Consider the following 27,430-nt stretch of genomic DNA (forward strand, 5'->3'; position numbering starts at 1 on the left):
TGAAAAAAATTCCCTCCTTTGATACGTATTAATACAAGACAAATAACATTCCTGTTTCAAGTGGAATATTGTACTTATTTCATCAAAAATTATTTATAAAATAAACTATATTGGTATTAAGACAAACTGCTGAAGGAACTGAGCAGGTCAGGCAGCATCTGTAGAGGCATAAGGATGGTTGATATTTCTGGTTGAGACCTTGCATTAAACCCAGTCCTAATGCAGGGTCTGGACCCAAAATATTGACCACAGATGCTGCCTGAACCGCCAAGTTCCTCCAGCAGTTTGTTTTTTGCTCTAGATTACAGCAGCTATAGTCTGTTGTATCTATATTGTCATTAGATGCTCAGAAGGGAAGATAGTGTGCCTACAAAACTTGCATAGCTTTTGCTCTGCTTATTCATATTCAGTGGTTGTGAAACAGCAGTACACTCAGGATGGGGAAGAATTTGTTTTTAAAAACTAAGCAGCATCCATGTTCATGCAATATGGCATTGTAAAGTGATTATCTTAGAAATTTCATTACTGGATTCTAAAGTAGTATAGGGACAACAAAAAGTAAACATGCAATCACTTTTCAATAACTTAGATATCCCACTGATCATAAATAAAGTCTGTTTCAAACTCTTATTACAGTACTAAATTTTACACCCATTGTTCAGCAATCTGCTAACAAATAATCAGAACAGTTGAAAAAAAGCTTCTCAAACTCTAATGTATATAACCCATAACCAAAACAATCTCCACATTAAAACTTCTGTCAAATCACAAATTGTTTGTCGAATATATAAAAACAAACTTTAGAGTCCCTTCAAAAGACTAGCTTAGAGTCTTTCTCATTCTCTAAAGAAAAATAAACTCCAATTTATGCAGCAGCTCATCTACAAGTATGGAAAAAAATACAAATTTCACAAAGCCAAATGATGTTTGTGTGATCCTTCTTTCTAATGCTCTGGGCTGATGATTCAGTTTTGTCTGGAGAAGGTTACAAAAGCACAATAAATATAATAGATAACGATACACAATTTATTCTGAAACTTCAGGCATTGATGAGTTGGATGAAGAACATACATGAAAACACAAGCAAAAATTGTATTTCAGTTAATACTTTTATTTAGTGTGATACCTTTCATCTGTTCTACTGAACATTTTAATAGCTTAAAGCAAACTCAAAAATTTAGAGTTCCTCTTCAGTCTATTAAAAACCACCAAGACATTCTGATTGACATTTGTTCTTTCATTACAGAAATAAGAAAAAGTTGACAGTACAATTAGGCACACTGTTGACACTGTACAATGAAATGCACAAATTCATTAACAGCTATTTACCATGTGCTCTTAGGTTCCCCCTGTAGTTTACAAGCTGTGCTCGGATGAGGAAATTTCATCCGTGACAAGTGAGTCTTACAAGGAGTGACAACCAAGACTTTTAAAACAAGTCCTTAAATAAACTTATGCATCAACAACAGAATGCAAGTTGTTGGGTTAAGAAGACTGCTAAACATACGATTCAAAACATTAAAATTTTTCATTATACGATTTATTTAAATGCACATATGCTAAAGAAAATATTGCACAAAATTAAAATCTCAGTATAAAGTATGTGGGTGGGTCTACTTAAATTAGTTTTTATGAAGAAATCTGTCAGAATTAAGTTTTGGTAATATGCATAATGCATTTTACAGATCATACCTTCCTGACTATTGCAGAAATGGGCACTTTATTTCTGTGGCACGAGTGAAAACCAGCATTCAGAAAAGGTCTGGTCAGATTAAAATGAGAAAACTATTTTGTTTTAAACAGGACATTTAAGGCTAATCTCAATTACATTTGTTAGTGGCAACATTATTCTGATCAATCCTAATCAGAGCACTCACTTGTTACCTTGGACATTCCGACTTTGAAGTACATTAAAATCTCTGTACATTAAAATCTACAATCATGTCTGGAGGCTTTACAGTTGTATGAAAATACACGGCTCAGTAATTTCTTGAATAATGGATCAAGCACAGACATGTACGCAAAAAAAACACTCTATTCAGCTGTTTGGGGAGTGCAGGTAATGGGATGGAAGATAATCCAAAGTTGTGGATCTCTCAGTCCAGTGAGCAAGTTTCCATTTAACTCAAAATCCCAAAGTACCATTCCTGTCAATAGGAATGTTTATTTCTGGTCTTTAGGCTCTTTCACATTTATACTCTCTTAACTTTTTTTTAAACCAATTTCAATTAACCATCACATTCTCTCAATCATGTTTTGTTTTGAGTTGTGCAGAATTCATCATCTCCAAACTGGAGGCACACCAGTTCTATTCCAATGCAAAATCATTATAATTGTGCTTTGCTCTATCTTTAGGCAATATTGCTGCTACTCCCACTAACTGTCCACAAGACAATTTAAAAGATGTATAATTGGTTTTGATGCCAACTAGATACAAGAAGACAGCTACAAGATGCAGCAGTTGAACCATGCATCTACAGCTCTTCTATTACAAATGAATACAGATTTTCTCGATGAGCTATGAACATGTAATAAATACAAACCACTTATGATACACAGGGGTATTATGAGCAAAAAAGTGCATTAGAAATCAAACACGGCAGACAATGATGTCTTCCGATGTAAGCCACTGAGTCATGGCTCTGGAGGCTGGCACAGAGGTGGCATTGTAACTGGAACTTAGCTTTGAGAGCCCCAGAGAAATTGCCATAACATAGACTGAACTAGAGAAGGTGCCTAAGATCCTGTCCTCAGAGCACAGTTTTCATGCTTGGCAGCGTCACCTCTTTTGAGAGGAAGCAACTTGAGCTGACTGAGACTTCTGCTTGTATCTTTGCATCCGCTGCGATCGTGAATGCAACTTGATGAAAAGCTCACGAAACTTATACTGTGGAAAAAGGGTTTCAAGGAAGCCCTCTAGAAACACATAAACCAATCTTCTGTTTAGCTGGTTATGTTGAAACATCTCAAAGACTCGTAAAATGCCCTTGCGTGTGGTTTCAGCTCCAATAATATGTTTTAGCTCATCTGGGGAATAAAAATATCAATGAAGATAGAATCAAGGGGATATTACAACAGGATAGAATTTTAGTATCTAATTTAGTACACGATTTATTTAAACATTCCACTCTTCCTTATAACCTAAAATAACTCTGAAATGGGAAAAAATATCTCTCTGGGCAGGAGGAAAGGTTCATCAGTAATCTGTAACATGATTCTGTTTTCTCACCACCTGATGGTTCAGCTATGCATGTTATACAAATTAAATACAAGACACATTTCTCATTCTCCACAATTACCATTATGGCCTCTCAAACTCGTTTAGCACTAAGAAGTGGAGCTTGATAGGATGTAACTATGAGTTAGGTCATTGTTCCTTTAAACCTAAGAGCTCAAATCTAACTCTATGAGGAAAAAGTCTTCTGTTATTCTATGGATATTCCACTCAACTCCTAATCAGCAACAAAACCTGACCGAATGTTCCAATCTATATTAACTCAACCAATAAAGTTATAAATAGATGAAGTCTTCAGAATTGGGTAAAAATCTCTTACCTGGCATAATCATCAGCATTTTAGTCTTAGCTGCTACTCTTGACCTCATTCTTATGGCTTTTTCCCTGCGTGGTGCAGTTTCTGCTAAGATACCACTAGGCCAAAATGAATCTCTGTAAGCAAAACATAATTATTTTAAAGATGTTACCAAATGAAAAATGAATACAGGAAATGCGTATAAATATTTGTTGTTAAATACCTGAATCGTTTTACAGTTTCTGCAACTTGCTCTGGCGAAGTCATCCAATCAACATGGTCCACTATTTTTCTAGAAATGAAGTACCAGAATTGAAAACAAACTGTACAGTTATTCTGAAAAATATATTTCAATGAATTCATCACCCCCCGCCCCCCAGCACTCCAAGCACACAGTTTCATGACCATATCTGACTACAACCCTGCCTCAGTGAGAAGTATACCATTTTAAAAGAAACTCTGCCCATGTATGAATGACTAATACTTGAATTCACTACCACGTGCTCTGGGGAAAGAATGTTTCTGGCCATTGTGCTTTTTCCAAGAAATTTGGGAAATACCCAACTTGACAATTACATAACAAACTTTTTAAACAAATATATTTTCCTTTTGATATTGATCTTAAGCCAACACATTTACGAACAACTTAAAACATTTTTTCTTTTACCCTTAATAAATAATAGCCAATTTCAGTCACACTTTAAAATCATGCTCAATTTGTGAAGTGAGGGGTTGATGCCAAAGATACCTTAAGTATTCCATTTACTAGAATCCTACAAGCAAATGACCATGTGGCTTAATAATTTAATACAGGGGTTAAAATGGGAATTGGGCACATCAGAAAATAGTGAGTCACATCCCCAGAATTGCTTTGACAGCTGGTTAAGCCACAGTTCCAGGCTTACCATTGTCAAAAGTCCTTATGTATATCTGATGTTCACAACATTCAAACACCGAAAAAGCCATGCAAAATTTCACTTCACTCAAAAACACACTGGCCTCCACAAAGCTATTCCAATTAGGTTACGAATTAGGTTACTATTGGTGAATGTCCCTTTAGGTTACGAATTAGGTTACTATTGGTGAATGTCCAATTAGGTTACGAATTAGGTTACTATTGGTGAATGTTCCAATTAAGTTACGAATTAGGTTACTATTGGTGAATGTCCTTTTAAGACATAGCACTCTGTGCGTGTGTGTGTGATGTGCTTATGTCAACAGAAGATAAGGACGTAATGACGTTTTTGGAGCAGTCAGTCGAGAGGCGGAAGTGGGGGGGAAGGTTGGGGGAACCAGTCTGCTGGTCTCTGTATCGATGGATGAAAAACATCCATCTGTCACTACAATCCACGTATGGATTTTTGGAATAATCCAGTGGAGTCCACTTTGTCGTTAACCTGTAGAAGGAAACAGGTATTTGTGCCACGTCTCGGATGCCTTTCGGGGTGGCAGATACTTCGGAACAAAGGAATGGAGATCATCAGTGATTGAGGTGTTGTATGAGTTCCAAAGTGGAACGTTTGGATTTTGTAATTACTCTCTATTTTCTCCCTACATTTCCTCTTCAGTCAACCGTGGTTTTGCAGAAGCCTTTGCTCACGTTTCACCTTACGGCTTGCTGAACTGAACTTTGAGAACTATTCCTGGACTTCAAGTTTGGGAATTTGCCACACACATTTTGAGTTTTGTTTTTGGGGTTAATGTTTAAGATCTAACATTTTTACTTCTAAAATTTTAACATTTTTATTTTATTTTTCTTATTATCATAAGTAGTTATTAATAAAATAGTTTTTAACACTTATACATGACTCGGTGTGTTTCTTTTGTTGCTGGTACGTGACAATTCCTTCGAAATGAATGGAGTTTGCTGAACTGGTCTAAGCCAGCATATTTTCAGTGCACAGATTTCCTGGCACAATTGCTAGGAAACAGTAGGAAGTTGCAGCTCTATCACAAGCAGTCAGAATGCCAGCAACGAGGAAATCTGGTACTTTTGACTTTTCATGAGGGGATTCAGATTGCCAATCTGGCCCTCCCTTCAAAACATGCCACTGAAGTTGGTGGTGGGGGTGGGGGTGGGGGGAGAAGAATGCAGGGTGGAGGTGAAGAAACAAAAGTAACAAGTGTGAACATAAACACTAATGTGAAGTGCTCCAAATTACAAGTAGCTTTTTTTTTGCTTCCCATGGATAATGCTACTTCTTGCCAGAATTGCACCTCTCACCACTTGAACACAGCCCTTCTCAGAACTAGTCAAACTCACTCCAGCTGAAGCCTTATTTTGCCTCAGTATCAGTACATAACACTCAAGTTTGAGATTACAGAACATTCAGCAGTTTACTGTATAAAATGCTGATTTGTATTAAGGGGGATAATTTGGTATCAACAAACCTGTTAATTGTGTCTCCATAGGTAGCTCGGATAAGCTGCTGAAGCAAGTTTTTGATGTTCCTTCTTAACCAGTGATTTCTTTCTTTCAGGTCAAATACTTCATCCATTAGCAGCAGCATAACTCTAAGAGGAATATTGTCATCAACCTGTAACAGGTTTCAAGATAGGTAAGCATATAATCTTGATTAACATATAAAACACCTCTAAATAATGCTGAACTTGGATTTAATTAAATATTAAAATTGACTTGCTCAATGGTTATAAATTCTTAATATAGATAATTTCTCAAAACAGACTACTTATAATGTTCTCAACAAAGTGTCCTCTTAATAGTTAATACTTCACATACAATAGCAGCGATGACATCATAATCAATGAGCAGCAGTAATACACTATAAAACTTAAACATTTTAAGAAACTAATCAGAGTCATGGAAACGGGCCCTTCGGCACTAACCGCCAAGTACTCATTTTTACACCAATCCTACCCTAGCTGATTTTATTCTCCCCACATTTTCATCAGCTCCCCCCACCACCACCACCCCCCCCACCCCAGATTCTACCACTCATCTACACACCAGGGGCAATCCACAGTGGCCAATTAACCTAACCACCCTCACAATTTTTGGAATGCAGGAGGAAGCAGGAGCACCAACAAGAAACAAGCGCAGCCACAAGGAGACTGTGCAAATTTCACACACCAGATAGTACCAGAGGTCACGATTAAACCTGGGTCGCTGGAGCTGTGAGGCAGCAGCTCTACTTGCTGTGCCACTGATCTCTAACCCTTAGAGTGTGAATCTTAAGTGTGACCTTTGTTTTTGAAAATGGTGAACGGAAAGGATCATACGTATGCTTTAGACCAGTGCTTAATCATCAGCCCATCAGCAGAGGTAGGTAAAATAAAAACAAAATCCACAGGCTAAAGCAATTCCCTGAAAATAAAAAAAATCAATAGCATCTACATCTGCAAAAAAAAGTTAATCAAATATTAAGATTCATTGATTTCTCATAATGTTAAACACAAAAATGTAACGCACATTATCATCCAGTTGGGCAGAAACACGAATATGTTCACTACCTTCTTCTGGCTTTAATGGAGGAACCTGAAGCAAAAAATAGTTAAGTCAATCTTATTTGTAACAGTAAGATTAATGCAAGAAAAAATATTTTAAATACGGTATTTGGGAGAAGCTTTACATCTCCCAAAGCAGTAATTTTCACTACTGTGCCAAGTTTTAAGAAAGAAACCTCATTGATCTCTACCACATTGCACTCTCATACTGTACTTGTGCATCCTTGATTCAAATCATTTCACCAGTGGCAGCTGTGCTTTGATCCTAAACTCTTTAATTTATACTCTCGACCTCACCACCTCGTTCCTCTAGTACCACACTCCCTGCAGCCTTCTTCGTTGACTTGAGTTCTGCCCTAATATCTTTTTATGTGGCATGGTATCAAGTTTTATTGTGAAGTGCCTTAAGATGTTTTACCATATTAATACTGCTACATTAATGCAAGCTGTTGTCAGAATACCTTTAAAAATGTATTCTTAATTTCATGTCCTAGTTTATCAGACATTTTGCCCATATTGTCTGATACTTTTGTCATTCCTTCTGCCAGACTGTCTGGAATTGATTTCACAACATTTGAAACATTTCTCATTGAGTTACGCAGGGGATTTACTAGCGTGTCCATCTGCAAAACACAAACAAGATGCACAGAATGTATTAAACTAAAAAAAGCCATGATTCATTCAAACAAATTCTGCAGGTCAAATTATACATCTTGCAATCAATAAAGTATTTCTCACTCAGAAAAATTTAAACTTTTAACCAACTCTCAACCATTACCTGGATGACCTGTTACTGCAAATCATTCCATCGTCAAGCTTGTACATTACTTTTAACACAATTGGTGAAGACTCTCCATAAAAGGGCAACCTACTTTTTTTTAAAAAATGAATGATCAGGTCAAACTATAACAATCCTTTTTCTTTGTACACATCTAGCCTGGGCAGTTAAGGTATCCCATGATGCTATTGGGTATGGGGTTAAACCCAAAGGCTATGAATGATCCGTTACATACTTGCATATCTGGATTTTGTGGATCATAGAAATCAACTTGCTGGTGATGGCATTCCCATGTGCCTGCTACCTTTATGCTTTTAGGTGGTTGATGGTATGGAAGGCAGTAAATGGAGTGCTAATTGAAAAAAAATGCTGTCTTGTTCAACTACTTGGGTGTTGTTTGGTGACTGCACTCATTCACTTGCATGACAAGTAATGCACAATATCTCACCAGTGGTGATCCTGAAATCGTTGATGGTGAGAATCTTTGGGATGGTAAGGTCACTGAGGAACAGGGAAATGAATAATGTGTCTCACTAGAGAAAAGAATTGTCTAGGTCTTATTGTACCCATGGTGTTGTGAACAGACCTGAACACTGTGCAATCATCAAATGACCCTACTTCTGACCCTATGACAGAAGGAAGGTCATTATTATGAGCTTTGATGAATGGGACAGTAATTGACTGGACAGAATTTGCCCTACTTTGTGGACTGTACATATCCATGAATTTTCCAAATAGTTGAGGGAATACCAGCGTTGCAGTCATTGTAGAACAACTTGGTTAGTGGGCAAATTAGCTCTGAAGTACTTCATTGTTACTTTTGCTGGGGCATTCACTGAGTTAGCATTCCTAAATGGAATCAACTATTTTTTTTAAATATCACAGGGACCTAACCTCTATAAGCTGAAGACTTGTTTTTGTGATGGTGAGGTACTCTTTTCTCAAATATCCTATTTAGCATGGTGTTAGGGGCATAGAAATGACTGGTGTCACTGCATGAGGATGACACATCATTGCTACAATGTGGTTGACATTTGTACCATTATTGTCAATGGTTATTCTACAAATGGTGAGGACTGGATCAAATAAATTTATTCTTTATGCTGTTTTTCTTAACGCCAAATTGCACTAACTTGTCAGCTGCATCTTTCAAGATTACCATTTTGTCAGTGGTGTGCTACCATGTCATTCCTGGTGGTTGATATTGATGTCCTTCATTGTGTATACATTCTCTGTCCTTAATGAACAGTGCTTTTTCCAACTGGGATTCAGCATGGAGAGGAGAAGGTTCAGGGATGATGATGGACGTCTGGAACATTGGTTGACAGATATGATTCTGTGACTAATTTGGGATGTGTTACTAATCTTTGGGACAGTTCTTTCAATTTAAGTACAACTCCCCAGTTTTTCACGAGGACAACTTTTCAGGATCTAAGTCAAAAGCCCAGTTAATGTCAAGTGTCGTGCCTGATTTTATTTCTGTCATGTGCCACTAAGATAATAGCTGCAGAATGAAAGGCATGGGCCCAATACAAACCCTGCTCATGCTAGGATCACACCTACTTATGTTCTCTACTGTTTACCTTCCTTATAATTTTCAGGTTGAACAAGAATGAACTAACCTTGCATGGGATTGACAGGTGTACATTCTATATTCACTTGCTCCGTGCAGTTGGAATATTTGATGCCTAGCTATCCGTAGGGGAGAGAAGGAGAGTATCCTCTAGGTCTCATGCAGTTTTCTACCAGTCCCACATGAATAGGAACTACCAACATAGGAAGTAACCACACCTAGATCTACCAGGTGTCATGTCTCTTGGAATGGGTGACTGCACTCCTTAAAAGAATGCATGAAAATTTCCGAAACCCAGCACAACTGGGTCTTAGCCATTTTCTAGGAGACTTTCCAGAAATAAGATTCAGGTAAAAATCTCCATGATTGAGGCCATATTGTACGCAGTTCTCATTACGCCATTACAGGAAGGATGTGGAGGCTTTGGAGAGGGTGCAAAAGTTCACCAGGATGCTGCCCGTATTAGAGATTATATAAAAGGAGAAGCTGGACAAACTTGAATTATTTACACTGGAGTGTCAGAGTCTGAGGGGGGACCAGATATAGAGGTTTATAAAATATGAGACACACAGATAGGGTAGATAGTCAAAGTCCTTTTCCTGGGATAGAAATGTCAAATACTTGAGGACACAGCTTTAAGGTGAGAGGGGGAAAGTTTAATGGAGATATGTGAGCTAAGTGTTCACCCCCCCACCACAGAGAAAGTGGTAGGTGCCTGGTACATACTGCCAGGGCTGGTGGTGGATAAAAGTACAATAGTGGCATTTAGACAGGCACATGGACATGCAGGGAATGTACGGATATTAATCATGTGCAGATAGGTTTGGTTTAATTTGGCATCATGGTCAGCACAGACATCGTAGGCAGAACAGCCTGTTCCTGTGCTGTACTGTTCTAATATGCTATGATGAAATGCAAGTGGCTTCAGACACCAAAGTGATAATTTTTCATATGTAGAAAACGTCTAATAATGTTTTGTCACAAAATTGTTAAAAGTATTGATACCCATTTGTCAAATATCATAACTGAGAACCTGAGGTGTTTAGATACTGTGTCATAATACAAACACAAATGCAAAGGAGGCTTTGGTAAGCGCATTATGTAATCTGGCCAACAGATGGCAGACTTACCTTACGAGCAAAATCACCTTTTCCTTTGCTATAGGCTTTATTTTCCAGAAAGTCATTCACATATGGAATCAGAGCTGGACAAGCTTTTATCACTTCAGGGTTGATTAATAACTAAACAAAAGCAGAAAATAACTCAATTAACTATGTCTTAATCATTTAATATCAGAATGTTTGAGTTATTACTTTACAATAAACTTGAAAAGAGACATTAATGCTTATCTATTATGACAGAAGCTAATTATGCTGTTGGGATTCGATACAGATTTTGGAATTTAGATGAAACAGTTTAATATTTTCTTAAATTTTACAATCGATCAAGGTCTGGCTTGCTTATTTCAAGTTTTTCAATTAGCTATACGATTTGTGCAGTTGGTCATATATTTTTGATTTGTGTTTTGTTTTTAGTACCTCATACATAACTTAGAGTTAAATCATTTCAAAATAAACAATTCTAAAAGCAGTAACCTTGAATTAAGGCATTTTCCAACAGTGGCTGAAAAAGTTTACCTGCAAATATGTATTAAGGTCTTTTTTCCTCTTCCCCAAGAACTCTTTATCCATATTATTGAATGTTTTTTTCCCAGGAAGTTTAAGAAAACTTGAAAGATGTTCAAACTGAATAAAGAAAAACAATGTCATTTATTTTTCATATTATAATTAGAAATATTCATGTAACTACATTTTGCATAGAACATTTACTCTAAGAATACACGTTATATGGTACATTCAAACCACAGCTGTTTAAATGGTGCATTAATCCAGTTATTCTCATTTCCAGGTGTTAAATTGTAAGAATGCAGACAGATTAGTACAGGGCAGAGGGTACAGCTTTTGTCAACTGCTCCTTTTCAGTGGCAGCTGTTTAGTTTTCAGTCCTGCCAAATCTCATGCATTTTATGTGATACTTTAACATTTGCTGTTTCCCAAGCATAAGTTTGAGTTCTCATGCTTGGTGACCACAGGTCTGATAGTGAAAATTCTCTAATTCCTTGGACTCAGGATTGGTCACATACATTACCCTCTAAAAAAAATACTCCATGCATGTCACACAGGTGCAGAAGTTATGCATAAGTAACTTCAGAATGTTGCAAAGTCAAACTGAAGTCAGTGAGTGTTTTTTTTTCCATTTTGGGGAAGGGATCGCAACACATGTTGGGGAAAAAAGTCTCTCGCAAGTGAAAACTACATTTCTGCATTGAGTTTGGTTTGAGAGGAAATGCTTTGTAATCTGTTGGCTGTTATTAAAGTACCTTAAGATTAAACCTTCTATAATGTTTCTTTGTAATCAAAAAGGAAACATTTTTCATTAAATAACAGATGACAATGTTGTAACAACTTCAGCTGTAACACCATAACATGGAAATATATCTGACACTAAATCACAAATTGATGTCAAACCCAGAATACATGCCAATGTGCAGAAAGCATTAAAACCAAGTTACTTGCATGATTAGCTCAAAGAACAAAGCTCAAAGAGCATGGAAACAGGCCATTCAGCCCACCACATCCATGACGACGAGTAGGCACCCTTCTGTATTAATCTCATCTTCCAATACTTCGATCATGCAGCTACCACTTTCATTACTTTTTGTCTTCACATGTTGACTAATTAATTGATTCAAATACTCCTGGAACTGATTTTTGCCTGATTATATTAAATACCAGGATAAGAATTCACACAAATAAAAAAAGTCAACTTCATGAAAGGGTCAGAGAACCATGTATGTAACAACATGGTATCATATTTTGAAACTTAATTGAAAACCAAGTCAATATTGATCCTTTCAAATAGAACATAGAAAACCTACAGCACAATTAAGGCCCTTCGGCCCACAAAGCTGTGCCGAGCATGTCCCTACCTCAGAAATTACTAGGTTTACCTATAGCCCTCTATTTTACTCAGCTCCATGTACCTATCCAAAAGTTTCTTAAAAGACCCTGTCGTTTCCGCTTCCACCACCGTTGCCGGCAGCCCATTCCACGCACTCACCACTCTGAGTAAAAAACTTACCCCTGACATCTCCCCTATACTTACTCCTCCAGCACCTTAAACCTGTGTCCTCGTGGCAACCATTTCAGCCCTGGGGAAAAGCCTCTGACTATCTACCCGATCAATGCCTCTCATCATCTTATACACCTCTATCAGGTCCCCCCTCATCCTCCGTCGCTCCAAGGAGAAAAGGTCGAGTTCCCTCAACCTGCTTTCACAAGGCACGGTCTGCATTCCAGGCAGCATCCTTGTAGATCTCCTCTGCACCCTCTCTATGGCCTCCACATCCTTCCTGTAGTGAAGCAACCAGAACTGAGCACAGTACTCCAAGTGGGGTCTGACCAGGGTCCTATATAGCTGCAACAATACCTCACGGCTCCTAAATTCGATTCTCCGATTGATAAAGGACAATACACCATATGCCTTCTTAACTACAGAGTCACCCTGTGCAGCCGCTTTGAGTGTCCTGGGGACTTGGACCCCAAAATCACTCTGATCCTCCACACTGCCAAGAGTCCTACCATTAATACTGTACTCTGCCATCATATTTGACCTACCAAAATGAAACACTTCACACTTATCTAGGTTGAACTGCATCTGCCACTTCTCAGCCCAACTTTGCATCCTATGTCCCGCTGTAATAATTTATTCACTAGGGCTAACAATTATGGGATGTTTCATAATCCATTAAATGCTTAGCTGTTAGTTTACTCTGTGCACAAACTCAATTTGACAACCATCATATAATTTTTAGTTACGTTTTTTCTAATCTGCCCTAGAAATACTGTAAAAAAAAATCAAGTATGTTAGAACGTAGTATACTTGTATTCAAGTTACATTAGTTAGTCCTGCCTATCTAGACTAAATATAAATCTTACTTTTATTTAGTCACTTAGATGGAACATCTGCTGTTCTAAAGTTAATTCTTATCCTTCATGCACTTAATACAGCCATACTTACTAACAATTGGACACATACTAGATCATAAATAAAAAAGTAAACTATGAATATAAAATACAAGAAACAAAAGTAGCTGAACTTGCTTCTCTAACAACAAAGACAGACTGAAGTTTTGAGTGTACACCCTTTGCTGGATTAGAAGAGCAAAAATCATCATATCAACACATTTGGAAAAGAATGGTTAAGGAAAATGAATGGAATCACAAGTACTAACAGCAAGTGGATGAGCTATAAACTCTTAAGACTAAAGGTTCCACCCCGTATCGGGTGAGTTATCCCTAGCCCTGGCCAAATAGTCAGATGGCAATAGTTATCCCTTGAGCAAGAATGAATTAAAACAAATTAAAAAGTCAAAGTCACATTATGTTTGTGGAAGCATGCTGCAATACATCCCAGATTACAGTAGTAACAATAATTCAGAACTATTTCATTGGCTATAAACCACTTTGGAACTTTCTAAAATGGAAAATAAAAGCATTATACCACAAGGGAACACAGAGAAGGGTGAGGTTCTTTTGAGAAAATAGAGATCCTTTTCCTTGGGTAAGATAAAATTAATAAGGCAACTAAAGAGATATTTAAATTATGAATGGGGCATATGTGAGAAACATTTGCCACTTATCTAAACAGGCACCCAGACTAGCTTACCATTTGGAGGCTACTGTATTTGAGCAGGCTGCAATAATAGTAGCAGACAACAGGAAATCCCCAGAAGATGAGGTAAGGGTGGTGGAAAAATGAATGATAGTGGGTCAAGTATGAATTAGGAACAGTCCATGGCATTTTTATGATAACTGTTTAAGTAGCCATTGCCAGTTCAACTGTGGAGCATGCTCAATTTTTAAACAATTTGACATCAAAATCCAAAAACTGACTTTAGACCCTGGTCAGGATGTTCCACATCTTTTAAGGTGATATTTAGGTTACTTTCAGAGCAATCTAGCATGGGATATGACACACCAATTTCAACAACAACTTAATGCCCAGAAGCTTATCATAAGATGCACAAGTTCTCTTGTATCTCCAATTTCTTGTTTGCAAGCTATATAAATCAACTCATTACAAAAGGGAGAGAGACACAGTCTTTAATACCTACAGCTTAAACCCCTACACTGCTAAAATAACACAATTCATCATTTCAGTACACACAGGGAGAAAAGATCAGCATGGACGTCGTGGGTCAAAGGACCCCTTTCAGTGTTCTATGAGCAGAGATAAAAGATGATGATGAAAAACAAACTTGTTTTAAAATAAGAAACATTATTGACTGACCGAACATTCACTGAGGAGTAATTTAATAGAAACCTTTGATATTCTGACCACAGGAAGTGGTTATTAAAAAGTCATCTGAAATCATTAATTATTGAACCAGAACTTCTAACCATAATTCTCAGTTAAAAGCTAAACTATCAATGTGCACACCAATCAAACCAGGTGAAATTCACATTAACCTGTGAATTACAGGCATCAGCTGATAAGCATACTCAAAACAGATAAGAAAAACTTCAAATCTTTGAATTTTTCAGCTGGAAAACAGAAGCTATAATAGAAAACCTTTCTAAGATGAGCAGAGTGCTCCATGCTACATCAAGAAGAAATTAAGGCAGAGCTGAACAAGGTCAAAGCTGATTATAATATGAACTTAAGCCAAGAGAAACTATAACAGCTTACTTAAAAGTTATTCAGTTAAAGAAGTGAGATAGGTGACCGAGAGCTGCTCAGAAAGATTTAGAAAACTAACAGAGTAGGAAGTCTAACAGAAGGTTATTTTTTTTGGTAAGGGAGTCACAAACAAAAGCAGGCAAATATTGCTTTTCTTATATAGGGCTTTGGTGAAACAACTTCTAGAATACTTTCAGTTTTAGTCTCCTTATTTAATGATGTAAATGTATTGGAAGCTGTTCAGAGAAGATTTACTTGACTGACACCAGAAATGGGTAGGTTGCCTTATGAGAAAAAGTTGAATTGACTAGGCTTCCATCAACTGGAATTTAGAAGAATGAGAGCAACTTAATTAAAACACAAGATTTGAGAGAGCTTGATGAGGGGGAAGAGATGTTTCCTCTCATAGGAGAATCCTGAACTAGGGGTCATTGCTTAAAAACAAAGGATTGCATACTTGAGAAATAATGTGATGTTTTTTTCTCTCAAAGGGTCACAGACCCTTACAACGCTTCTTCGAATGGCAGTGGAAACAGAGTCTTTGAATATTTTTAAGGCAGAGATAGAGAAGCAAAGGGTGGGGGAGTAAATGAGAATGCAGAGATTATAGTCAGATTAGCTGTATATTTTATTGAATGGGAAGTGGGGCTGGGTGGCCTAATCCTGTTCCTAGTGCTCGTGTTCGCATGGAGTAAGAGATAAGGTAAAGTAAGGTATAAGACATCTTTATTAGTCACATGTACATCGAAACACACAGTGAAATGCATCTTTTGCATAGAGTGTTCTGGGGCAGCCCGCAAGTGTCGCCACGCTTCTGGCGCCAACATAGCATGCCCACAGCTTCCTAAGCTGTACGTCTTTGGAATGTGGGAGGAAACCGGAGCACCCGGAGGAAACCCATGCAGACACGGGGAGAACATACAAACTCCTTATAGACAGCGACAGGAATTGAACCCGGGTAGCTGGCACTATAAAGTGTTATGCTAACTGCTACACTACCGTGCCTGCCCCTGTCAAACTGGAAGGGTTTGGGAGAGTTCCACAATAAATGGACATAGCTGCTGGAAGTTTTGGCATGGTTGATAAGTAGAGTGAAGGGAGAGCCAGGAACATTGCAGAGGTAGGGTAGAGTAAAGGCATGGAAAAACCAAAACTCAATTTTTTTTCCCTCCTAAGGTAATGAGCTGAAAAATGGGAAGCCAGGTACCTGAGACTTAATAAAGGATAGCATGACTAAGTTCTTTATACATTCTTTATGAAGAAATCCAAATCTTAGTGATTAAACTGATGTGGAACAGATCAGTTGAAACTGTAACAAGATGCAGATTTTGTTTACCAAAGTAATAAACAGAGGAAGCTATGGAGGGATATTGCCAAATACAATAATTAAGTTACATCAAATGCTGGTCATCCAGGACTTGATTTCAATAGACAGGTTGCATGAGAATATTATGAGACAGAAAAAGTGTCACGATGGCCAGTATTTGAATGCAAATAAAAGCCAATTTGTTACATTAAAATACACTAACTTGTATAGAGGTTTATGCATCCACACTACAATAAATATTTAGGTTAAAACTTACACAACCAAAAAAGCAGCAGCATTCATCTCTAATAATGCAATGGGGTGCTCAGGGATTTTTGCTTGCATGTATCTAAATTCTAAGCAAACTATCTATAATTTCTATAATTCTATCAAACTGTCTCAAGGGACAATTTGGTAACATACTAATTTAATGATTTTAGCAAAAACCAATGGTTGCATTACTTGGCAGTTGGTTGGAATAGTCACAAGACCAACACGCTATACAAAGTAGAGTTAAAGAGGCAGCAACGGCATCTCACCCAAACCACCCAATTTACTTTGAGAATAGCTCTTATGTTATAGAGGCAATTGTATCACTAATATGGCTCAGAGTTCAAAGTAATCAATGCCACATGAAAATTTGCTGTGAAAAAGACCAGATTACAAGACAAATAATCTTGGGTGTGGATGATGTAGACAGTGTTAGGGATTATTCTAGTGTTATATTATGGATAGCAGATATTGATTGAGGACACAAGAGACTGCAGAACCAGTCTTCAGGAAATAAAACCTGCTCACAAATTAACTTCAACTGATACTTTAAGGCTATTGAAACCAATCATTGGGTGTGGGACATTCTGATTCAATTGAACGGTTCTCTAGTATGACTCTTTGTTACGAGCCAAGTTGCTACTTGGTGAATATCCCTTTAAGGCATCTGGACAGTAGTGTAGTAGTGTGTGTGTGTAGTGTTATTTGCAAGACGGCAACACTATATCTGGAGCGTACTGGCTGTTGCACAGAGAATCAGAGAGAGAGAGACTGCCGGTCTCTGTATCTATGGATGAAGAACAATAGCTGTCACTATACAATCCATGTATGGAATTTTGGAGCAATCTGTGGAGTCCACTTTGTCGTTAACCTGCACTGGAGAGCAGGTACATCTGTGGGGAGCAACGTATTGAATGCCCTCGGTGTGGCAGATACTTCAGAACAAAGCAATGGAGATCATTGGTGACTCAGGTGTCGTATGGGTTCCATCGTGGAACATGTGGATCTCGTAAATTCTCTGTACATTCTCTCTCTACAATCTACTGTGGTTTTCAAAAGGCACAGCTCATAGTTCTATCTTATGACTTGCTGAACTGAACTTTGAGAACTATTCCCAGACTTGGGGTTTGGGAATTTGCCACACACACACTTCGTTTATTTTTGGGATCAATGTTTAATATCTAACGTTTTTATTTCTCTTATTATTACAAGCAGTTATTAATAAATAGATTCTAACATTCATACATGGCTCTGTGTTTCTATTGTTGCTGGTACGTAACACTCTTGACCTCACAATCTACTTTGTTATGACCTTGAACCTTATTGTCTACCTGCACTACACTTTCTCTGTAGCTGTGACACTTTATTCTGCACTCTGTCATTGTTTTACCTTCTACTACCTCAATGCACTGTGTAATGAATTGATCTGTATGAATGGTATGCAAGACAAGTTCTTCACTGTGCCTCGGTACATGTGACAATAATAAACCAATTCCAATTCTGTCCCACTGAAACTATGCAGGGCAAGACAATAGGCAGTTAACTGGCAGTCACTGAAAACTTCAGGACGAGATCCAGGGAAGGCACAGCCACCTCCTGTATTAACACATTGTTGAAGGCATATCCCTGCCACTTAATGTGCAGTTCAAGACAGGTCTGTTTAGTGACTTAATATTCTGGCTAGTTGTATATTCAGGGAGCTGTCCCTTAACATTGTAATAAAAGAGGTATATGTTGGGTGTCTGGAGCTTGTACTCAGAAGCTTTTGGGTCAGCCACCAGTATTGAATATTTAAAGGGGTTCTGCTAGTTGAGATATGTTACCATTGTATATAAGTAATTCTGCAAAGTTACTTGCCTGTATTCAAAATGTTAAAGTTAACTAGGTGATTACAGCGATCGAAATTGTAGTTAATCATTTATTATTGTCTGTGTTCAAAAGGTATAACACATTGTGTCGGGACACGTGAACGAGATCCTCCCCAGAAGAGCTGCTGTGTTTAATAAAGACTTTTATATCTCCCAGTCACAGATTCTACGTGGCTCAGTTTAGTCAGTCACAACAGACAGCAATATACAAATAGAGGGATAAAAATGCTTGGTAGAATGACTCTGAAACTGATGTACAATTTTACAAAATTAGGATGATCAAAAATCAATCAATTTTTCAGTAATAATCCAGCATTGCTTATTGGAAGGGAAAAACAAATCTCTGTTTAAATTTGTATATTACATAATTGGTGACTCAATTGCACTAGTGGAAACAACCTTTGCCTAAAATACACTGATTGGAAAAAGCACAAACAATTATCAGGCAGGACCTTTACCTGCTCAGTTATCCGCATATGAAAGTCATGGAAATCGCTGTAGCGGCGATAAGTCTTCCAAATATCCTCACTTCCATCTGGGTTTCTCCTCTGAACAGTGATTGCATACAGAGCATAGGTCTTGCCATGGTCATTGCATACTCCTGCCACAGGATATGGTTCATAATCAGCATGGACTAGTCACAACGAAAAAGAAACAAAGGAGAGAAAAATGGGAAACACAAACATCCATGAAAATGGGACAGGAACATAAGTAGAGAGGAGAAAACATGAGAGACAACAGTATGAAGATAACTAGAATGACAAGTGAATGTGGATAGAGTAGAAATATTGCATGTCTGTTATCATCATCCCCAGTTGCCCAAGTTACATTTAAATGACATCAAATATTTTGAGCAACGAACACAAAAAGCTGAAGGAACTCAGCAGGTCAGACTTGGTCCCAATGAAGGGTCTCGGCCCAAAACATCAACTGTTCATTTCCCTCCATTGATGCTGCCTGACCTGCTGAGTTCCGCCAGCATTTTGTGTTCGTTGCTCCAGATTTCTAGCATCTACAGTCTCTCTTGTGTTTCAAGTGTTTTGAATTGTACTTTAACACATGATCTTTCATATTTTAATCTCGGGTTATAAACAAGTGCACATCACTGTTTTCTCTATCAGTTATTAAAGTCCAATATAAGATTAGTTGTTAGGATTAGTCTAGCTTTTAATAGGTCAGAGCTCACTGCAGAAAAGGCTTTCCCAAATTGATAATAACATTCACTAGGAGGCAAAAGTGTCTGCAGGACAGCTAAAAGTAGAATGAACTACCAGATGAGGAGATTTAGAAGGATTTGACAGGACCATTTCTTTTTACCTCCAGGGTTGCAGGGGTTTGAACTTGCAAACAAAGACTTGTACAGCAAGAAACCATCACACTTAAAAGGTACTGGGATGTGTACTTGGTACAACCTATAGGGACAAGTGCTGGAAATTAGGATTCGGCTGGGTAGCTTTTTTTCCCCAATTAGTATGCACACAATAGGCCAAGTTCCTCTTGTTTTGTAAGTTCACTGTGATTTGATAATTTGAAATAATGACAGGATCAAACAAGAAATAGCTTTAGTGTATGGTTGACATGGCTCAAAAGAAAGTTCAAATTGTCTGAAAATAAAGGAAAAAATGTTCAATTCTCAGGTTGTACTTGCATTAAGAAATGCAAAGAAAATACATTAAGTCTCAACGTCACTTCAGTGCACAGATATTGTCCCCAACCCACATCAAGCCATTGTTTGCTTCAATGTCTGGTAAGTTGGGCTTGAATGAAATATCATATCTGAACAGTGCAAGTGAAAATGAGCACAATGAAAAACTGCTGCCAGCTTCTGTGTCATGTGGATAGAAATAAAATATTTAAATTCCTTCGTATTTTATTTACACTGACAATGGAAAAAGCTTGACAGCTGTCAACTTTGAAAATACCTGACAACTCATTAAACACACAGAATACACTATTTAAACTTTTGCTATAACTAGAAAAAAATCTGTTGCCCACAGAGAACTGAAATATCCTATTATCGAATTAACGTCAAGTGAAAACTATAAAACCTAGAAGATATGCAGACGTGAAAACAACAGATAGTGAAAAATGAACAGAAATGTAAATGCACAAAGGAAGAATGATAATCAGAAACAGAGGACATTGTCCAATTCAATTACTGCCACAATTAGCTAACCTGATCATTTGGAAGAGCATATTCCAAAGAGACCAACGAAATTCCTTAACAAATCAAGCTCGTTTCTTTTAAGCTTATTATTATCAACCCATGCACATAACCCATCGATTAAAACTGCATATTTCCTGTTGCTAAATAGGGAATCAAGATTTACAAAGAACCAAGAAGCGTTCTGACCTTTAGCATCTGATGACTGACTAGTTTCTAGAGATAATCAACTCCTAAACTGTAATCTATAAAGAGTACAGTATGTATATATGCTTATTGTTACTCTTCCATTTTGGCTCAACAAAAATGCTCAGTTATCGAAGCAACAGGCATTATTTCAATTGATGTAACTGATCTGTAAGTACACAAAACACAATTGGTGCAACTGATACAGCTAATTTTGTTCTATTTCTGAAGTAAATCTAGTAGCTAAAGCAGCATGCAAACAAAATCATGAGATTTGTACAAATCAGCTTTGTCTGCAGGCTGTGTGCTTTTTACTTACCAGTGTCACTAATGGTTACTTGCAGTTGCAATGACTCTTCAGAGCTGGTATTTGAAAGATCATCTAGTGACTAGAGAACAAAACATAATAATTTTTCAACATGAATTTCAAACATTAAGCTTTCAGAGTGACACTAAGAAATCAAATTTTCACAGAATTAAACTTTTTTTTAAGAAAGGAAATTTGTTTAAATTCTCAAAAGTAACAACCATTAGCTACCAATACCTATGGAGACAAAGCTCCTCAATAGGCAGAGGGGACCCCTGGTTTCTTCACCATGAATTTACCTTTATGAAAAAATTATTTCACTTTCATTTTAACCTTTCCATAAATTTGTAAAAAATATTGTGTTCTAAAGCCAAACTACAAAATCTTTTGAGAACATCACCCAAGAGGGCAAAGATAGCTAAGTAGGGTATGCTGCAGAAACATAGACATTAGATATATTCTTTTGACTATTTATAGCTTGACACAAGGGAACAAAATTATTTAAGTGGTCATCCATTTCAGATAACAAACTGGGCCAGAACAAATTAATGCATTCATATTAAAATACCTACATAAGCAATTTAAATTCAAGTAGCCAACAAGTTTTGCCTCAAAGCACAGAAGCAAAAGCCTTGGCTTAGTTTAGGATTTGACAAACAGATAGAAAATAGGTTATTTTGTTCTGTGTACATGCAGACAAGGATGTTATCATCACCAAATGACCTAGGTTATGCAAAAGTCTCTAACACTTACCGAATTTAAACTACCAGTCGGGGAGCCGTTGAAAGACTCTAGAGAGAAAAAAAATCTCAATGTAAAAACAAAAGCTTGGTAAGCAACAATGAAATACAGTAGAAGGTCATGTACTTAAAATAAAAATCACAAAGTATGACTACACATTAAGAAAAATGACCAATTCATGGCAAAATTCCCAATAACTAACACTACAATACCCAAAGGATTCCTAGTAAAACAAGCATTTGCACCTGCAGGCAGCCACAAACTGAGCAGTCATGCACCAGAGAGTAGTTGATTTGCCATCTTAGGCTCATACTTTCAAAGTATTCTGCTTACTTTAAGACTGGTATTTAAAACATAATGCAAGTCAGTACACTGAGGGAAATTTTCTTTTTTATTTTCAGTTTTATCAGAATATGTGAGCATGCTACTGGTGCTGTGAAGGTACTGTTTTCCACAATTAACTTTGTAAACTTTGAAATAACATGTTTCAAAAATTTGCTAGTGTCAACAAATGACTGAGCTCAATGCCGGATTTCAGTATCAATGCAGGTAGTCTTTTCTTGCACAAGTACATTATGCAAAAATGAGATGTAGCTACTGGCAAAATAATATCTTCAATGGTATTATTTAGAAATCACATCAGTATTCAACATTTGTAATAATGCATGCCGAATAATGCACCCCAAAATATAGGGATACTTAAATAGTGTTGAGCATGGAAGCAAAACTGAGGAAAAGCATGCAGTTATAAGATGCAGGGAAGTGAAAGTCACGTGATTTGGCAGAAAAGATCAAGTTCTCTGTTAATTTCCCCCATTAATTTGGCTAAATACCTATGACTTTGCAAAAATGAAACAGCAATTTGGCTTCCAGCTTCTTGTTTTTCAGATTTAAAATTGCCAAATATTGGAAGGCCAAATACTATTCCATAAGTTACCAAATACTTAATAAAAACATAATCTAACTTTATTTAAGGAATAAAAGCCAGATGAACATGGAGTATTAGGACCCAGAAAAGTGGTGTCTATAATAGTATGCACTACAAAAACACTTGAAAAAGTAAAATTTAATAAAGACAACTTAAAACACTGAAGAATGGAAAACCCCATGCAATACTTTATTTTGCCACTAGATGTAGGTATAAAGCTTTACAAAACACAGAAACAATCTAGAAAGATTTGACAATTAATCCAAAAATCCTTTTCCCAATTCCAATTTAAAGTGTACTTTGATTCAATATAAACTTCTTGGGAGTCATCCAAAATCTATTGAACTTGGAATTTGAGCTGAATGTTATAGCCAGTACAAATGCACATCCCTGAGTTTAGTTATTAAAATGAACCCAGAAAAATGATTGTTCTATGTGACTGGAGTTTGATAGTTATTTAAATAACTCCCAATACATCAATTGTTATCAGTACTATTCTGTGTATAATGAGACTTTGCAGGTCTTAATCCTAATGTAGGACAAAGCAATAAAAAGACACCATTTTAACTACATTTATTTTGGCTCTTATTTTTATAATTGTATTTTACAAACTTCATTCAAAAGCAATGTCAGGAATTTTAAGCTATGAATATTTGCATAGATAATATTCTAAGACAACTTCAAAGTATACTTGCATCATCCCAGAGAGCTCAAATCTGAAATTTTGGAAGTTTATGCTTCTGTCATTGCGCAACTACTCTGCCCAGTGCTTATTGTTTGGGGAAGAAATGCCCAAACACTAGGTATTCTGTTACATTAAAAGAAAAGTGGATACACAAGGCAGGTTCAGACCACATCAGTCTATTGTGAGTGGGCAGGGAAATTTTTAGAGACAATAATGCAGGACAAAGTTACTTGGCATTTGGAAATGTAATCAATCAATGTCAACATGGATTTGTTAAAGGCAAATAGTATTTCACGAACCAAGTATGTTCATGAGTGCTAAAATTTCCAGCACTGAGGCCCTAGTTACACATTAAGCAGGCTAAATCAGTTGCATAATCCAACACCAGATTCCTGACATAGCCACTCTGAGTCTGTCATAAGATTACCAGTCCAACAGAGGAAAAGATTCAAGGTTGTGCTCAAAGCATTCTTGAAGAAATATAAAAAGCTACCCACCCACCTGTGGCTATATTGGCCTCATTAGCCACCTCAGAACCCAAAAAAACAGAATGAAGTAAACCAGCCTTGAGCTTGAAGAACCAGCTAAGAGGAGAAATTCACAAAGTAATGTGGAGGATTGAAAAGGGTAGTGCAGTGACATTGTTAGCAAAATTTAAATCCTGAGGATTAAAGGGAATGTTAAATTGACCAAGAATAGATAGCAATGCAGATATTTTGAATTGCAGGGAAGTATGCTTGTTTGCCTAGGATTCTGTAGTAAGACAGCACAGTTGCTCAACACTTGAGCCCCACAGCTCCAGTTCAATCCCAACCTCTGTGTGGTGTCCTCCCACATTCTCCGTTATCATGTGGGTTTTCTCTGGACACTCCAGTTTCCTCCCACATCCCAAAGATGTGCATAATTGGCCAATGTAAATCATTTCTAGTTTAGCCGGGTGATAAAACAATCAGGATGGAGTCAATGGGCATTTGAGAGAGAATACCTGACAGGGAAATGTGTGGGGGACTAAGGTTGATGGGATTGCTCTGAGAGCCTGCATGGATTCGATGGGTCAAGTGCCCTACTCCTATGTTGTGAGAAACATGAAAACACGAAAGGCCACTGTTATTTTAGATAAATGCTTGTGAATTAGATGTATAGTTTAATATTTCAAAATTACTTAGCCATTTCATTACGAGATTGTGACAAATTTCATTAGGACAAAAGTAGCTGGTGATATGTAGATACAAGTCAAATGAAATTCAATGTAGAGAACTATACTGTGATGCATTTTGGTGGACTGAATGCAAAACAGCAACATATCTACACAATATAATTTTTTTAAATAGGGAAACAGACATTGTTATGTTATATTCACAAACCTTCGAAGGTGAAGACGTTGAGAAATCTGACACAGCACCAGCGATGATCGGCTTTATTAACAGGTAGAATGCAAAAGAAAGATAGCACTAAACCTTTACAAAACACAGATTAAGCCTCAAACTGGAGTGCTGTGTTCAATTCTGGACACCACAATTTATAAAGGATGTCTAGATCCTAGAGGTGCAGCAGAAGTGATTAACTCGAATGATAAGGGAACAATAAAATGCAGAATAGGTATTCAGTTAAATAATGACGGTGGATAAGGTTACTGTAAAGCAGAGAAGCACACTTAAAGAATGACCTTTCATCAGAATTGTGTAAGATTAGAAATGTAAGAGATTTAATACAAATGCAACAGATAGGCGGGAAGGTGAAGTAGTAACAAGCTGTGATAAGGTGGCAGAAGAGAGATTAATGTAGAATGTAATGCAACAAAGGAATTAATGGAAAGATGGTCTGATTCTTTAACTTCAAACAAACAATTCCTCAACTATAGATTAGGAACTTCATAGACCTCTGAACTCAAGATTGAATATAATGATTTCAGAACACAACTCACATCTGCTCCTCTTTGGACGGGAAATGCTGACAATTAATTGCTATTGCCATTTATACTTCTTCCTGACCCCTCTTTTGTCTCTTTACCTGTCATTTTCACTCCCCTTCATCCTGTCATTTTATCACTCCTTCCTTATTAAAGATCTTGCCTTTGGTTCTTTGCTCTCCTCTCTTTCCATGCCTCTGGATTTGGTTAAATGTGTTACAACTCTAAACTTTTGTCAAAGCAGGAAGAGTTTAATGACCTGAAATATTAACTAATTTTCTCTCTCTACAGATGACACCAGACTCACTGAATTGTTTCAATATTTCTTGTTTTTCACGGCAGAAAGCCAGAATTCTTTGCATCTCTTTAAACTACTAGTGACATTTTTTTTTGCATATTGAAGTTAATGTCAAATGTTTTTGAGCTTCCACCGCAACGCATTAAGATGATTTCTATAAGAGATGTGTGCTATTGAGAGATAATACAGCAGTTGTGAACATCAAAGTTTTATAGATTAGAGAAGATTCCCTGGACAGATTTCCATATGCAAGTAGTGACCAAGAACTCTCAGAACGTGACAGGAAATACAATATTTAAAAGAACCACCAACAGTGAGAGCATAAAGGAACAGCCTAATGGAGCCTTCGTTCAGAATCTCAAGGACAACATATCTGTTATGAATATATATTATGTTAAAAGTTTTCAGTAAGGTAGTATGGTTATGTAGTAATAGTTGTTATGGTTTAAACTTTGTGTACACAAATACATTATTCATACCCAAATCTCCATCATCTGATCCTCTGATACTAGGATCTTTCAACATGTCCAACTCAGCCAACATCCGCACATAAAGAGCATTTTGCCTGAAAGAGGGGTAGAATTGCTCATCCTTCAGCATCATGTCATAGACCTTAATAAAACGTAAACAAAATACATCAGTTCTCTAAGGAATAACAGTTCAGATTTCATACAAAAATGTCAACATTTGAATTGCCACAAGATGACACTATTGTGGAGTAAGCCAATTCATTTTGGCCCATGATTCCTCACAATGCCAAGTTCTAAATTTATTCATATCACTAATGGGAAAACTACTAGCATTCATCAGATACCAGAATCCATCACACACTGTCCCGACTCAAAAACATAGAAAATAGGTAAAGGAATGGATTGGTCCACTGTTGAATATGATATCAATATTATACTCCCGCTCTCTCCTTATTTTCCTAATGTCTCATGTCTAGATATCAATCCACGCACTTGAGTATATTCAGCAAATTGGCCTCCACCACCTTGTGCATTTGAGAATCCTACAGATTCGTCACCCGCTGAGTGGAGAAATTTCACCACATCTCTGTCCTAAGTATCTTAACCCATATCCTGAGATTGATCTGTCATTTTGGACAAACCCCTCTCCAAACTACAGGAAATATCCTTCCTGTATCTAGCCTTGTCAGAATTTTGTATCTTTCAATGAGATACCCTCTCATTCTTCTAAACACAAATGTGTAAATGTTTGCTGCACCTGCATGTTTATTTTCAATGAATGGTGTACAAAGATAGTATATCAACATTTCCCAATCCATCACTATTTAAATAATAGTGTCCTTCTGTTTATCCCACTGGTAGATTACTTCACATCCATCCATGTTATACTGCACCTGCCATCTATTTGTGCACTCACTCAACTTCCTTGAATGTTCTTTGCATCTTCCTTAATTCACAATCACACCCAGACTACACATTTCATTTGGTTACCATATACAATCATTGATGTATTTTGTGATTAGCTTGGATTCATGCACTGATCCCCAAGGGGTAGTCCAGTGGTTATTGCCTGCCACCGAGAAAGTCCCATATATTCCTACGTTTCGTTCCTGTCTGTTAACCAATCTTCAATTCATGCCAATATTATACCCAAGTTTGCATACTAACTTCTTACGTGAACTTTAATAAAATCCTTGTTAAAAACTAAACA

General features: G+C 37.1%; 1 protein-coding gene across 3 annotated transcripts in view; it reads right to left on the reverse strand.

Moving 5' to 3' along the window:
* Positions 1-1,090: 1,090 nt before the first annotated feature.
* snx13 (sorting nexin 13) overlaps positions 1,091-27,430 on the reverse strand; it is a 123,519-nt gene continuing 97,179 nt past the window's right edge. For 2 of the 3 annotated variants that reach the window (XM_052016408.1, XM_052016407.1), the window contains 12 exons: positions 26,230-26,362; positions 21,943-21,980; positions 21,202-21,271; positions 18,991-19,166; positions 10,984-11,091; positions 10,477-10,587; positions 7,457-7,618; positions 6,961-7,026; positions 5,922-6,067; positions 3,754-3,822; positions 3,555-3,667; positions 1,091-3,027 (listed from right to left, as the gene is read on the reverse strand). In XM_052016408.1, coding sequence (XP_051872368.1) covers positions 2,780-3,027; positions 3,555-3,667; positions 3,754-3,822; positions 5,922-6,067; positions 6,961-7,026; positions 7,457-7,618; positions 10,477-10,587; positions 10,984-11,091; positions 18,991-19,166; positions 21,202-21,271; positions 21,943-21,980; positions 26,230-26,362 — 1,440 coding nt within the window. In that variant the 3' untranslated portion in view covers positions 1,091-2,779. The remainder of the gene's footprint in view (positions 3,028-3,554; positions 3,668-3,753; positions 3,823-5,921; positions 6,068-6,960; positions 7,027-7,456; positions 7,619-10,476; positions 10,588-10,983; positions 11,092-18,990; positions 19,167-21,201; positions 21,272-21,942; positions 21,981-26,229; positions 26,363-27,430) is intronic. The other variant, XM_052016409.1, reaches the window with a different exon arrangement.

Source organism: Pristis pectinata, chromosome 5 (genome assembly GCF_009764475.1).
Source record: "Pristis pectinata isolate sPriPec2 chromosome 5, sPriPec2.1.pri, whole genome shotgun sequence".
NCBI lineage: Eukaryota > Metazoa > Chordata > Chondrichthyes > Rhinopristiformes > Pristidae > Pristis > Pristis pectinata.